Raw genomic sequence first — 15,033 nt, forward strand, 5'->3', positions numbered from 1 at the left:
TTGGTTCGTCTCTAAGGTGCCACTGGACCACCCATTTTTAAGGAAAAGTGAGCACGTAAAGCACCTCTGGTTACCAAAGCCACTGGGATACGCCTGGCAAAAAGAACAGAACCCACACAGCCGGTTCCCAAGCATCTGATCTGAAATCCCAAAGCACAATCCCCCTCCCCCCACCATTATTCCCCGAGACAACTGAAACTCATCACAGCCACCAAGTGTTGCTCCAGGGCCTCATTTATTGATACGTGCACAGAGTTAAATACTTTGTATTCGGACACAGCCCTTCCTACAATCCACCCAGTGGCAAATCTCTGCTTGTTCTCCTTTGGTTGATGTCAAGCCAGAGTTTCTTCCAATCCAATCCTCCAATCCTCTCCCAGGAGCGGCTCCTGTTTTTCTGAGATGAAATGCCTCTTCTTCCCTAATCCGCCTCTAGGCTTGTCTGTGGACTGGTGTGCAGAGTGGTTCCCTGGGCACAGTCGGCTCTTTGGCCAGGCGTCAAGATGGCTCAGGCTGGGATTCGCTTCTCTCCCTTCTCCCCTCTCGTTCCGGTTCTCTACCCAGCCGGGATGGTGCCTGGGGAGAAGGGGCGGGACGTGCCTCTAGGAGGAACGCCCACCGATGGGCACAGCGGTGTGCTTGGCCAGCTGCTCCGGGATCACCCGCTCCAAGGCGGCATGGATCTCCGACGAGCCAATGGCCGGGAGCTGGCCTTTCTGCCTCAGCTGCTCGGCCTCGATGGACACCCGGCGGTAGAGGTCAGTCACAAAGGATTTCATCAGCTTCCGGGCCTTGCCGGACATGCGCACCTTGTCCTGGTACAGCTGGCGCAGGATCCTGGAGACATACAGCGAGTGGGAGTTCTCCTTCGCCGGGCTGCTCCTGGCGGGCTCCTGCTGCCTTTCCTGAGACTGGAGCATCCTCTGCTTGGGCTTGGCCTGCCTCCTCTGACGCTGACCCACCTGCTTTCTTCCTGCCTTGCCGCCTGCCATGGCTCCACAGCTCACTTCTGCCCCCGCCCCTCCCGCCATCCTCTTATATACTGGCTGGCATGCAAATGAGGGGGCCACCTGTGAGGTGCTCATTGGCTGGCTGGGACTCGCCCCAGCCAATCCCATTGTGACCGGCCTCATTACCCAACAATGCATGACTATGAGCCGTTCTTTCCCCAAGCAAATTAAGGTGAAAATCTGGCTGCTCCCTGGCAGCCAAGTTCCGACAGCAGGTTTATAACAGACTCCTGCTGCCCCACAGAGATTAATTACAGGGGGATAATTGTATGCGATTATTCTCATGACAGTAGTGTGATTGATTTATGGTCAATTGGTTAACAATCATGGACTTATTGTTGACATCCCCGCTATAAGCCACCCCAGGATACACCTGTTCCACTCTAAAGTCGTTGACGCTTGTAGGAACTGATGCGTTATAAATCCTCCCCCGCTATAAATCGTGCCAAAAAACACCCCAAACCCAATTTGCACAAATGGAAGTTAGCCACAGGAAAAAACCTCCCCGCTTTCAGTTGCTTTGCCGTAAGTCCAAGTTTTTTGGAACATGTCTTGGGCTGACAGCGAGGATGGCTGGATAACATTTTGGTTATTATTAATTTTATGCTATTATTCAGTTTTATTGATGACTATTAACCATTGCAAATATTTGGCACTATGCCCTGGTCCCGTGGTGTCCAACCTGTTCTGAAGCGGTAGCCTCGCAACCTAGCCACACTCAACCGGCCAGACAGCCACGTGTGGCTAGTGTGTTGAGCACCATGGCCCGAGTCTCGTTCACCAGTATAAATCCACGCTAATCCACTGGAGTGAGTGGAGTATAAATCCAGAGCAAGGGATGGCAAATTTTGGTGCGATACTTTTTATTTCCTGGGCTGTATTTGCCCAGATGAAAATGCCTTGGGTGACGTGCCAGGATTTCAGACGTGTTTGTTCGTTGGATGGTGATTTGCAATATTTGCTCCTCGCATAATTCAGCCCCTCCCTGTGACTGTGGGTGCAGAGAAGCTGGAGCCCCCAAAATTCAAAGGCGCTTTGGGATACGTTGGCCTCTTGTTTGTATATGCAAGATGAAGGAATCGGGGTAAATCCTGACAGTCACTCTGCACACTGGCCCAGTTCCCGCCCACAAGAGTGGATGCTACTCTTCCCCGGAGGGGCGTATCTGGCCACAGCAAGCCCTCTGTTTGGCACCTGCAGGCTGGATCACTGCCCCTCGCTGCATCTGCGGCTGAGCATTCGTGGGCTCCGAGGCCCAGGCCGCAGGCCAGTGCACAAATGCCTCCCAGCCAGCTGCGCCTCCTGCCGCCTTATCAGGGTGCTGACATTGTCAGAAGTAGAGTAGTCACAGGGGTGCAAATAGCCTACGTTTCCTACAGGGACTGTTGGATTGCAGCCCCCCCTTGCAGGAGGGGGGGCTCAGGACAGGGCATTGTGGGGAGATGTGGGGGCACTCAGGGCAGGGGATTGGGGTGTCAGGGGCTCCAGGCAGGGAGTTGTATGAGAAGGGGTTCAGCGCAGGGGGTTGGGAGGTGGGGGGTGCAGGAGTCAGGGCAGGGGACTGGGGTGTTTTGGGGGGGCTCCAAGCAGGGAGTTGGATGAGAAGGGGTTCAGCACAGGGGATTGGGAGGTGGGGGTGCAGGAATCAGGGCAGGGGACTGGGGTGTCGGGGGGCTCCAGGGAGGGAGTTGGGGGAGGAGGGGTTTAGGTGCTGCACACAGTCTCCACCAGAGGCTGGCCCACGGCTTCATACCAGGGCCTGGTAATATTCTCTCCAGTTCCCTAGCTAGGGGCTGAGATTCCCTGGCCGGCGTTTCTCATGGCAGCTGTGGTGGCCGGCTGGACTGTCTGCCATGCCAGCTCCCCCATCCCCACGCTGAGAGGCAGGCTAGCGAGTTGCCCTGCAGGCTCTCTGGGGAGGCCCCGCATTTCTGGGAGCGTTTTGTGTGAGCACTGAAGGCAGAATGTGCCCCCCCGAAATGGTCTCATACCCACACACTGCAGGGGGACGGGAAGTCATCTGGAAGGCTGGGTAATTAGAAACAGGCTAAAGAAACCCCAGTTAATTACATCATTGTCGTTTATTACATGATTATTCTGTAATTCCTAACTTTATTCTGGGCCTCACTGCTCCAGTGGGTTGTGCCTTTTTCTCACTCCCCCCACCTCCGGTGCCCAGCGAGAGCTTGGCCGACACCCAGAAGAAGGGGAATATTTTCTCCCCATTGAAAGGGGCTGGCGGGGAGCAGCAGAGCCGCTCCCCGGTCTCCGCATTGTAAAACACCACCCACCCCGCATCATAGTCCAGATACACCCCCATCTTCCTGGGGCTCCCATGTGGGAACAGGGGCTGCTTTGGGGAGGTGAGAGCCCAGAGCTGACCCCCCCACTGCTCCAAAGCCCAGAACCCCTCCTGGGGTTTAAGGCTGATCCAGTCTCCCCTCTTCACAGACTCCCTGGCTACCCCCACTGCCCAGGCCCCCCCGTCCCCCAGATCCACCTCCCAGTAATGTGTGCCGGAGGTGAACCCCTCGGAGCCCAGCACGCAGGGCTCCAGATCAAATCGCTTGCCACTTGGGGGCTTTTCTATCCGCTCCACCGTCCAGTCCACGGATTTGTGGTCTGCCGACACCAGGAGCCGGGGATTAGCCGTGTCTGGGTCCAGGGTCACGTCCGCTGCAGAGAGACCCAGCACGTCAGAGGCAGAGCCAAAGCAGGGACAAAGGGGGGACAGGAGGGAGGCAGAGCGTCAGGGCAAAGCCGGGGGGAGGGAGGGACGGACAGAGAGATTCAGAGGCGGTGGCAGCAGCAGATACAGCCCCTGGGGGAGCCCCCCTGGGTACCAGGCGCTAGAGAAGCACAGAGGGAAGACAGGGCGGGGAGGCAGACCCCACAGAGACCCCTGGGTGGTGAGTTTTGGGGGTAAATCCCGGGGCCCCATTTCAAGCCAGCGATGCTAGAGCCGAGCAGCTGGAAAACCCAGGAAAGGGAGATCATTGGAGCCAACTTCCCAGCCCCACCTCTGCACCCGTTTCCACCCTCCCCTCCCCCTTCCCCTCCAGCAGCCAGGCCGGGATCACAGATCTCCCTGGGGAAAGGTCGGCCCGGGAGGCCAATGGAAACTGGACAGTGATGGCAGCAGGGCCAGGTGCTCACCCACAGGACATGGCTTGGGACATTTACCTCTGGCTTCCTGTGGAATGTCCTGCAGATCGGGGGGGTCGTACGCATCCTTCCCTTTAATCCTAAAAAACACACCCCTCTTAGCTCTCAGCCTGGCTCTGCAACAGACGTAGTTCTGCCCGGCAGCCCGGTGAGTGGAAAGAAAAGCCTGCACCTACCTGCTTAATGCGCTTTGCACGTCCTAAGGAGAGAAAGGGAGAAAAATAATCAGTTTCCACTGCACTTCGTGCAATTCTGAAAAATTCTGTAGTGACTTTCTCCCCTGTTGCGCCCCAGCCTTTCTTCACCACCAGGCCATTTACCCTCTGAACAGAGAAAAATGCCGAATTGCGACCTGGCTAAAAGCCTTTCTGCTCTGAAAAGTCTGAGGGGGAGCAGCCATGTTAGTCTGGGACTGTGAAAACAGCGAGCAGTCTGGCAGAACCTTCTGGGACAGGATAAATGGACACAAACCTGACATCAGGAATGGCAAAACACACATAAATCTGTAGGGGAACATTTTACCCTGCCTGGACATTCAATAATGGGTTTAAATGTAGCCATCCTTCTACAAAATAATTTTATCACCCAAACTATAGTTCATTCACAAATTCAACACTGTCAATTAGACTTGACTTAAGATTTTAATTGGTTAATGCACTACAAAGGCAATTTCCCCTGCTTTTGATATTCGCATTCCCACATCCAATGCTATGAATGGGGACTCAGCCAGCCTGACTTAATTAGCCAAATTTACACTGGTCCTACAATTGACAGGTAACTACTTTTGCTGTAATATAGATCCTGGGTTCTGTAATTTCCACTCTGGAGAAGTGGGTTTTACCCAGGAAATCTCATGCTTTACTACATTTGTTAGTCTCTAAGGGTATGTCTACACTAAAAAGTTAATTCGAAATAATAGCAGGCTAGGGAGAGGTAAGTGGAAGGACGTGAGGGAGGAATGGGGCACGAGCCCCTGGTGGGGAGGACCAGGGAGGCTCTGAGGGCTTCTCAGGGTGGATGCTCTCCCTCAGGGCCTCCTGGATCCTGACAGCCCCCCGACGGACCCCCCAGATGGCAGCCTGCAGAAAGTGCAGCCGGGCTTATGGCAACGACCCCACAAGACGCACCGGCATGCCCAGGGGCAGCTCTGGCTCCATCTGGCCGAGTGCTGTGGCGTCCCGAGTGCGGGCACTCCAAGACAGGACTGCTTTGCTGTCCCTCAGCGAGGTAGACAAGCAAGCGGGGAACCCTGAGAACTGTCTGTCCAGGGTGGGGGTCAGGTCCCTTTAAGCACAGAGCTCAGTTAGCCTCAGGCAGCAGCTCCACACACTAAGTCCTAACCTGATGCCCTGCCAGCACTGGTTCCGGCCAGCCATAACTTCGGTTCAGGGTCCACTCAGTGTGGATGCGCTATTTCGAAATAGCAAAATTCTATTTTGAAATAGTTTTTGTGTCTAGACGCGTTATTTCGAATTAGCTTAATTCGAATTAACTATTTTGAATTAAGTTAATTCGAAATAGCGCTGTAGTGTAGACATACCCTAAGTTGCCACAGGACTGCTCATTGTCTCTGCTCTGAGGCTGCCTGTTCTGCACCTGAGCCAGCCAGACATCTTGCTTGCAGTAGTTCTGCAGTGTTCTGAGACCCCTGTCACTAAGGGAGTCCTGGCTTCCCATTACACGCCTGACTGAGTCACCCCAAAAAGCAAGACACGAGGAAGAGCAGCCTCACATCTCAGGTCAAGTGAGAACTTTTCTGCTCAGTGTGACGGGAATTGAAAATGTCAGACCTGTGGTAATGTCAGACCCCCCAGACCCATAAAGCCATGAGTATCCTCTCCTGGAGCCAGGCATCTGAGTCCTTTTGTGGCTCTTGGCCAGGCCTCACTGAGGAATCCAAAGCCTCTGAAAAATGCAGCGCCAGGGAGCCATTGCCAGTGCACGTCTGGCTCTGTAGTTTGGCTCAGCTCAGAAGTTTTCCAGGGCTCCTGTGAGGCGCGAGCGTACCAGGAAATCTCCTGGCTACAACAGAATAAACCCCTGTTCACCTCTCTGCTCCTGCCAGCAGCTTGCAGTGGTTGTGGAGAGCTGATGGATGCTGGCACCCAAAAGGAAGACATGCTACCAAGTTAGGGCCAGCTGTTGTTTGGCGTGACGCTCACGTTGGCACTTTAAATACGGGACATGGGTCTATGGGTGGGAGGGGGGTTACAATAATTATTGCTCCTGCTCTTGGCTCCCTGGCACAGTCGGACAGGCCCAGAGTGAGGAATTTAGCGCTCTGTGCTCTGGGGAGATGGCTCGCTGCCTTCCACCCGGCAGTGCGTGTGACACACAGTCTGTAAGCATGAGAGCATCTCCATTCCTGGAGAGCTGGGCACGCAGAGTGGGATCCGGTTAGTGAAGAGCCTCCGTCCCCAGCACCTCGTAACTCATGAAAAACAAGCCAGGTGGCAACCCTGGGGCTAAACCCATTCTGGGGCCCCCTTGGAACAGAGGGGCCCGGTGCACTTGTGCAGGGTGATGAATAGGGGTCTGGGGTCAGAGGGCAAACAGCCAGATCCTGGTGAAAGCCTCGTGCTAAAGCTTCATGCCCCTTCACAGCTGGAAATCCTGAGCTGGGGACAGGTCCTGGGTGAATCGCACCAGACACTTACCTTCCACTCAGGGCTTTTCTCCTCCTCCTGCAGATGGCTGAGAATGTTCAGGAGTTTCGCCTGACAGGGACGATACATTTAAGAAACAGGCTTGACATCGGCACCGCTCGCGGGTGGGGATTTTGTGAAAGCCAGCAGGGAGCTATTGAAAGAGCTGGCAGGGACTCGGGTTGCAATAGGACAGCACCTGTCAGAAATGTTAAGTTGCTTTCACCACCGGCGGGGCGCCCTAGGCCTGGGAGGGGCTGGGCTTGTAGGGCCAAGAGAGGAACCCATTTCTCATGAAGCTACTATCTGCAGGGCCCTGGGACTCTCCAAACATCAGGGTTTCTATCACTGATCACAGCCCAGCCAGGCAATAACTCAGGAAATTGCTAGAGCTCAGAGAAAGGACATTTCCCCGTGTAACCCGTTTCTAGCAGGGGGGAATAAGAACTGTATCTGAGATGGAGAAACTAACTTAACTGTAGCCGTAGTCTGTTCAAACTGCTGCTGCTACAGAAATCGCCTCCTGACCCACCCCACACATTCCCCTAGCCCCCTCAGCTTCCTCCCTGTGACCACCCTAACCCTGCCCCTCGTTCCACTGCCCTGCACCGTCCATGCTCCGGTCTGCCAGAGCATATTCCTGCTCCCTACTTCCCCCTTGGCTCCCTAGGTCCCCTTCTGCACCTCTCCTTTCCCTGGGCCCCCATCTCCCCACAGCCCCCTAATCACCCACCTCCCCTGCATCCAAGAAGCCTCTGAACAGAGTTGGGCAAAATTCTAAGAAGCTACGGCTGTAGATGTGGTGCTACCTACGAGGCTGGAGTAGCCAACTTTCAATTGTGGGATTTTGTATCGTTTGAAATGGTATGATTTTATCATAGAATCCGGAAGGGACCTCGAGAGGTCTTCGAATCCAGTCCCTTGCCTGCACAGCAGGACTCAGCACTGTCTGGAGCATCCCTGACAGGTGTCTGTGCAACCTGCTCTTCAATATCCCCAGTGATGGAAATTCCATGAAAACGAGTTGAGTCCAATAAAATGGTTGAGACACTTCTCAGTTCTTTAACCCCACAGGATAATCTGCCCTCCAGGAAGGTCTCATCTGAATTCTTTATGGCTAGAAATTGGCGTGGTCCCTGAATAGGTCCCCTCTTTGAACTGTTATAACTCTGGTTATTCTTGCTCTTTAAAGACATGTGCAATCCTTCTTTGAATCTTGCTAAATTCTTGGCTTTGACAACTTCCAGTGGCAATGAGTTCCACAGTCTAATCACTTTCTGTGTGGAGTGGAATTCCTTTGCATGGGTTTTGCCAGACCCCTGCTCATTCCTGTCACCCTTCTCGGAGCATCTTGGGTCTGGGGATGAGATCAGCTGATGGGAGCCAGGACAGGCCACTTCAACCCATCATGCAGCAAAAAGCCAGTTCAAACAAATAACCCTGATTTGTTTTACGCAACAGCTAGACAGAGACTCCAGCTAAGACCAGGAACACCAGAGCGCAGTCTCTTCACCGAGCCGTCCCCCAGGGGGTGCAGAGCCCGGGACAACCCTCCCTCTGCCCCAGGCCATGCCCCCACCCCACCTCTTCCCAGCCGTGTCTCTCTGCTTCTTACTGCCAGTAAGTGTGAGGCAGGCCTGACCCCTGCTGCTGGTGCTGGGGTCTCCTGCTAGTCCCCTGGCCTGCCTTAGATGAGCTGGAATGGAAACAACAGAATCCAAGAACTGTACAACAGCAAAAGAAGTACCTGTCTGCTGTAGGACCCATGTTAACGAGGCTAATTAAGTGGGCTGGGCTGAATGTGTCCCATGCATAGCTTTTCATGTGAAATTGTGGATGTTAAAAGCAGGGGAAATTGGCTTTATAATGCACCAACCAGTTAATGTCTATGTTCAAGGCCAGGATAACGGTATCAAATCTGTAGCTGAATTCCAGTTCTGCAGTGTCTCTCTCTGTAATTGGGTAGTGAAATTCCTGTGTAGAAGGATGGCAACTTTCTATATATTTTGGTTAGTCTCTAAGGGTATGTCTAGACTACAGAGAAGATTGAAGCTACCACTGCTGAAGTTCCAGGGTTCGAATGAGTGGGTCTAGTGACGATCACTAATTCAAACTGAGAGGGGTGCTCTGATGACTTCTGGTAGTCCTGCTTTCACAAGGAGTAAAAGAAGTTGAAGGGAGAGCGTGCTCCCTTTGATTTCCTGCAGTGTGGACAGCGCTAAAAGTCGAGTTAAGGCACTTCGACTTCAGCGAGGCTATTAATGTAGCTGAAATTGCGTAGCTAAATTCAACCGTATCCCATAGCATAGATGTACCCTAAGGTGCCGCAGGACCACTTGTTGTTTTCAGTGTTACTGCCTAACACGGCTGCTCCGCTGAGACTTCAGGACGGCTCCATCTTTTCGCATCATGTACCCCGCTGGCCAGAGCAGGCCTTTGAGGTGAGCACTGAACGCGACCACGGCCCAGCCCTGGCTCAGCTACCCATCCTGGCCTGCCTCTCTGGGTGCTGGGACAGGCTGCTTGGGGACAAGGGGGCGGCTGAACTATGACTGCCCGGGCCTGGATGTTTTAACACCCCAGAGCAACTTTGGCCCCTGGCAGGTTACTGCAGACCAGGCCTCAGCCCTTCAGCTCCAGGGTCCGGAAGGGATGGGAGGAGTCGACTGGCCCCAGGTTTCTGCTGCATCCGCTGCTGCGGCTCTTCTGCCAGTAGATGGTGCCGATGTCTTACAAATCCTTCTTCACACAGGGTTAGTGGCAGGAGAGGAAGTAGGGGGAGATTTCCCAACTTTGCCTTTTACGTCAGTCATTCCCCAGCTCTGTGCTGGGTCTGTTTGATTCTCCATGTACAGACTGTGCCTCTCTGGTCTGGCATTCTCTGGTCTGACAACACCCCTGGCCCGGCGTGACTTTAGCCGGATGTCCACTTATCAAGGGAGTGGCCAAGTTTCCCACGGTTCCATGCAGTTCGTTTACAGAGTCCTGGCTCTCAGCGTTCTGTGCTGTAATATAATTTACTATCATCCAACATCCCGGCAAGCAGTGGGGGTGCTGCTAGACAATATTGACCTCCTTTCTTGGCTACAAGGGCACACTGTTGACTCGTATCCAGCTTCTCATCGGGGTGACTTTGGCCCAGGGGATGCTAGACATAGGCTGGAGGCAGGGACTGACTGCTGAGGGTGTGAATGAGTCTCAGCTAGCTTAGGATACAGGGAGCTAGGGATACAGGTCTGTCCTACGCTCTGTCCCTGGGAACCAATAACATTCCTGTTCTCCCTGCTGGCTGAGTGCTCCGTCTGGCTGCGGGTGGGGGTGGAGGGCCCGGTGGCTCCCCGCCACTTGGTGACAGCTTTTATATCGGTATTTGATAATGATACAGAAAGCACCAAATCTGAGAGGAGTTCTGAGCAATATTCACTAATAAAACTGAAAAAAGGGTGAACATCTGAAGGGATTTGGAGCTATACTTGACCATTGGAGAGTGGGAAAATTAGAGATGTTTTATAGACTGCTTGACAAATTTGAAGGGATTTCCTGTCCGCATGGGATCATAGAATCATGAATCATAGAACTGGAAAGGGCCTCGAGAGGTCATCGAATCCTGACCCCTGCTCTCACAGCAGGACCAAGCACCGTCTAGACCATCCCTCACAGGTGTCTGTCTAACGTGCTCCTAAATATCTCCAGAGATGGAGATTCCACAACACCCCTAGGCAATTTATTCAAGTTAGATTTTTCCTAATGTCCAACCTAAACCTCCCATGCTGCAGTTTAAGCCCATTGCTTCTTGGCCTGTCCTCAGAGGCCGAGAACAATTTTTCTCCCCCCTCCTTGTGACATGTCCCCCCTCAGTCTTCTCCTTTCCAAACTAAACAAGCCCAATTCTTTTAGTCTTCCCTCACAGGTCATGTTTTCTAGACCTTTCATCGGTTTTGTTGCTCTTCTCTGGACCTTCTCCTAGAAAAGGGGGCAGAACTGGGGAGAACTTTGGTTCAAACCAGTGCCCAAGCGAGACGGCCCCAAGAGAGGGGATGGCTTTTCAGAATGCGGCCCCGCTGGAACCCACAATAAAATGAGGGTGTCTAAGGTTGGAGGCTTGGGTGGGATGGTTCAAAGTAAGAGGAGACCACAACTCTGCCCCTCTTCAAAGCCAGACGCAGGTGCCTGGTCTGGGGCGTGTGGGGGAGGGGGGATGCACCGAGCGTGGGGGGGAGGCAGGAGGGTGGCCTCCAGACTATTTGAGCGAATGGTCCCTTGTGGGCACAGGCAAGAGGAAGAAAACCCAGGGCCTGGCTTCTTCCTTTCTCCAGGAGGGTCCTTTCCCCGCTGGTGGGCCCCCCTCCCTCCAAAACGTTGCGCGGGATTTTCTTCCTCCAGACAAAGCCACGCGGGTTTGCGCGTTTCCTTTTCCCCAAACATCGCGTTGTGCCCCCGGGGGAGGGACGTTGCATCACTAACAACCCCCCCGGCCGGGCCGGGCGCAGCGGGAAGGGATCCCGCGGCGCGCAGCGGGGAGGCGGCGCAGCGGGGCCCGGTGGCAGAGCGCGGAGCCGGAGCTCGGTGCGCGCTTCGCTGGTCCCCCCCCTTCCTGCCTCCTCCTCCCAGCGCCGCTGCTCCAGCCCCTTCCTGTGCCCGGGCTGTAGCGCTCCGGGCCCGGCCAGGCTGGAGCCAGCCCCGCGCCCTGCGCGCCCAGCCCCGGAGCCGCAGCCTGCAGGTGAGGGGCGCGCCCCGGGCACAGGGCTGGGCCGCGCAGGGAAGTGACTCTGCCCCCCCAACTTCTCCTCGCCCCAGTGCTGCTCCCGAGGGGCTGGGGGGCTGCGAGTCCCAGCGCTTCTGCCCTCCGGGTCCCCCCGGAGCGCCTGCAGGAGCCGAGCCAGACCTGGGTCTCCCAGCCCGAGGGGGCAGGAGGGGGCCGGGGCAGAGCCGAGCAGGAGCGGCGGGGGTGAAATATGGGGGCGGGATCCCAGCTCTGCCCCGCCCAGTGGGGATTCGGGGCCCTGGCTGGAGAGGAGCCGAGAGGCTGACAGTCACAGCCCCTCCTGCAGCCGGGGTAGGATCCAAACTCGCTGCAGCCCCCTGCTCCCTCTGAGCCTGGCCCTGGCGGGGGTGTCTGTCCAGGAGAAGGGTTCATTCATTCTTTCACTACACACACACAGACGCTTTTTACCCAACCCCCATTTTCCTTAGGAAGAGCAAAGCCAAAGCAGGGTCTCCCCTCCCCTGGGCTAAGGAGCTGCACCTCCCTGCAAACAGTCTGATACTGCTCCCGAAAACCACCCCAGCCCTGCGGTTACCCGTGTGGGCTACGTGTTATTTCTATTTCAGCATAAAGCAGAAGTTGCCCCTTGGCAGACAAAGGGCTGCATCCGGCAGTGACAATTACAACGGCCAGGGCCTGAAATCAGGGTGCTGCCAGCCCCCGGAGGTGGCCAAACATGACTCAGTCCCCCAAATCCGGGGACTGGTGGACAACTCATGCGAGTGCTTGAAATACTGAAATTCTGCTGCTTCTCTCTTTGCCTGCAGATTTCTGAACCTTTCCGGTGCGCCCGCTGCGTGTGCTTCAGCTTTTCCCTGCATCCGCCAGAGCTAGGAGCTTGGCTTTCGCCAACATCGGTAAAACAAGGTAAGATTCTGACCTGATCGCTGGACTCCAGGAGCTGAGGCTTTGGGAAACGTGGCAACTCTCACGGTGAGATACAGTCACGGTGAGACTGTATCAGTTCATTATCAGTTGGAAATAGGTCAATGGAGGGATGATAGGAGTTGCTATAGGGAACTTTCTGGGTGTCTGGCTGGTGAGTCTTGTCCACATGCTCAGGGTTCAGCTGATCACCATATTTGGGGTCGGGAAGGAATTTTCCTCCAGGGTAGATTGGCAGAGGCCCTGGAGGTTTTTCGCCTTCCTCTGTAGCATTGGGCACAGATCACAGCTGAAGGACTCTCTGCATGTTGGGTCCTTCAAAGTATTTGAAGGCTTCAATATCTTTGATATAGGTGAGAGGATTATTCTAAGAGGGGTGGTTGAAATTCTGTGGCCTGCACTGTGCAGGGGGTCAGACTAGATGATCATAATGGTCCCTTCTGACCTTAAAGTCTATGAATCTATGAATCTATGAGACATAGGCCCTGGTCCCTGTATCCCTGAACCCCCACTGGTGCGGGTGGAGGGCACGAAGTTAAGCATGTATGTGAGCGGACTCCAGGCCTGGTGTATGAAACGTCTTAGAGGGTTAGCTGTGACCACTCGAGAGAGAGATCTTGGAATCACTGTGGGGAGTTCTCTGAAAGCACCCACTCCATGTGCAGCGGCCGTCAAAAAAGCAAACAGAATGTTAGGAATCATTTACAAAGGGAAAATAGATTAAGACAGAGAATATCTTATTGCCTCTAGATAAAACCATGGGGTGCCTACATCTTGAATCCCGCATACAGACGTGGTTGCCTCATCTCAGAAAAAAATCTTAGCATTGGAAAAAGTGCAGAAAAGGGCAACAAAATGATGAGGGGTTTGGAACAGCTGCCACCTGGAAGAGAGATTAAAAAGACTGGGACTTAGAAAAGAGAAGGCTAAGGGGGGATATGACTGAGTCTATTCAATCAGGTTAGATGTGGAGAAAGGGACAGAACTAGGGGGTCACCAAATGAAATTAGGTAGCAGGATTAAAACAAACCAAAGGAAGTATTTCTTCACTCCACGCACAGTCAACCAGAAGTTGTTGTGAAGACCAGGACTTGATCTAAGTCTTTTTTGAACCCTGTTCAATTCATGGAGGTGAGGCCCATCGATGGCTGTTAGCCAGCATGTGTAGGGAGGGTGTTCCTGGCCTCTGTTTGTCAGGGCTGGGAATGGGCGACAGGAGAGGGATCACATGAGGATTCCCTGTTCGGTTCCCTCCCTCTGGGGCACCTGGCACTGGCCACTGAGGGCAGACAGGACACTGGGCTGGATGGGCCTTTGGTCGGACTCAGTGTGGCCGTTGTCAGAGAAAATTCCCCCATGAGCAAGTGTTAACTCGGCTCTAAACAGAGCAGGTGAAAGTCACCGTGGACTCGTTTCCAAAGTCAGTTCTGTCTGTGTTTACGAAGCGCCGAGTACAATGGGTCCCCGATGTTAGTTGGGGTCTCTGAGTGCAAACCAACTAGGCGCCTAAAAATCCCACCCATCTGATTTTTCAGTGGGACCGGTGCTGCCGGCGCTCCTGAAAATCCCATCCTCAGCCAGAACCATTTCTCGAGATTTTGGTGTGGCCGAACCGAGCACTCCAAAGACTGTGAAATGTGATCTTGTGTGGGACCAGCTGGTTTCTCTGTGTTGTTCCCTTGTTTAGCTGTTCTGGCTAGATATAGTGAATATCTCAACAGTCAGTGTATGATGTTCCAATCCAGGTGTGATCCTGGCCTTCCTTCCAGGTCTCTAGATGGATGGATTTCCCTTCATTAAATGTAATCATTACAACAGGTTTGACTTTGCCCCATAGAGCGTGGTTTTGCTGCTCTCTGAAATATTTTTTTCCCTTCTACTTATAAATCTGAATTTTGTCTTTCAGTGTTTTATTGGTGACAAAGCCAATACTTATCAGTTCTGTAACTTAGGGGCCTGCGCTCAGGCCCCCTGGGACAAATCCTTTTTTATTTTGCACAGAGAAGCTAGTTCTTAACTTTGTGGGAAAGCAAACCAAAGTTTTTGCTCCAGCTGCTGGGAGCTCAGACCTCAGGGTTACCAATTTTCTGCCACAGAATGAAATTGCCCCAGGTGAAAAATCCACATGCGAGATTTAACTCCACTGTGATTGTGATGGAGTCACTCCGGGTTAGCTCTGGTGTAAATGAACTCCCAGGTCTGGCCCCCTGAGCCTGTGGAATCAAGACGCCCCGTGTTCCCCTTGTGTGTTAGTGAGGTGGAGAGGAACACCAAAGACCCTGCGTCCCTGATGCACCCGAGCCAGCCTGCCTTCGTGAGGGCTGATGGCCCCAGGGGAACATGGAGCTAGTGCCTCTGTATGTCACTGGAGGGCACTGGGTACTCTGAGACCCCTGCAATTTCCTCCAGGGGCTGTAACACATTCCCCAGACATCTGGCTCCCCAAACATCCCATCTGTCCTCGGTGCCTGGCTTGAAGTCGTGAAGCATTCTTGGGAGCACACGTTCTGTGGTTATGTAACTCACCCTGCTCTCACCTGGTTTCTTTCCCCCGTGGCAGGAT

General features: G+C 53.9%; 3 protein-coding genes across 3 annotated transcripts in view; 1 reads left to right on the plus strand and 2 right to left on the minus strand.

The window, feature by feature from the left end:
* Window positions 1-15,033, plus strand: part of LOC142823148 (uncharacterized) — a 50,380-nt gene that overhangs the window by 30,965 nt on the left and 4,382 nt on the right. The gene's annotated exons all lie outside the window — the stretch shown is intronic.
* The window catches only part of LOC106731297 (uncharacterized), a 146,749-nt gene that overhangs the window by 25,903 nt on the left and 105,813 nt on the right, over window positions 1-15,033 (minus strand). The window lies entirely within an intron of this gene.
* On the minus strand, window positions 3,103-7,051 carry LOC142823070 (butyrophilin subfamily 1 member A1-like). The gene is made up of 4 exons (XM_075913350.2): window positions 6,833-7,051; window positions 4,352-4,374; window positions 4,194-4,255; window positions 3,103-3,686 (listed from the first exon to the last, which is right to left on the minus strand). Exons 1-4 carry the CDS (start codon window positions 6,908-6,910, stop codon window positions 3,103-3,105), a joined length of 747 nt encoding a protein of 248 aa, XP_075769465.2. The 5' UTR covers window positions 6,911-7,051.

This window comes from Pelodiscus sinensis, chromosome 19, assembly GCF_052426305.1.
Source record: "Pelodiscus sinensis isolate ZL-2025 chromosome 19, ASM5242630v1, whole genome shotgun sequence".
Lineage (NCBI taxonomy): Eukaryota > Metazoa > Chordata > Testudines > Trionychidae > Pelodiscus > Pelodiscus sinensis.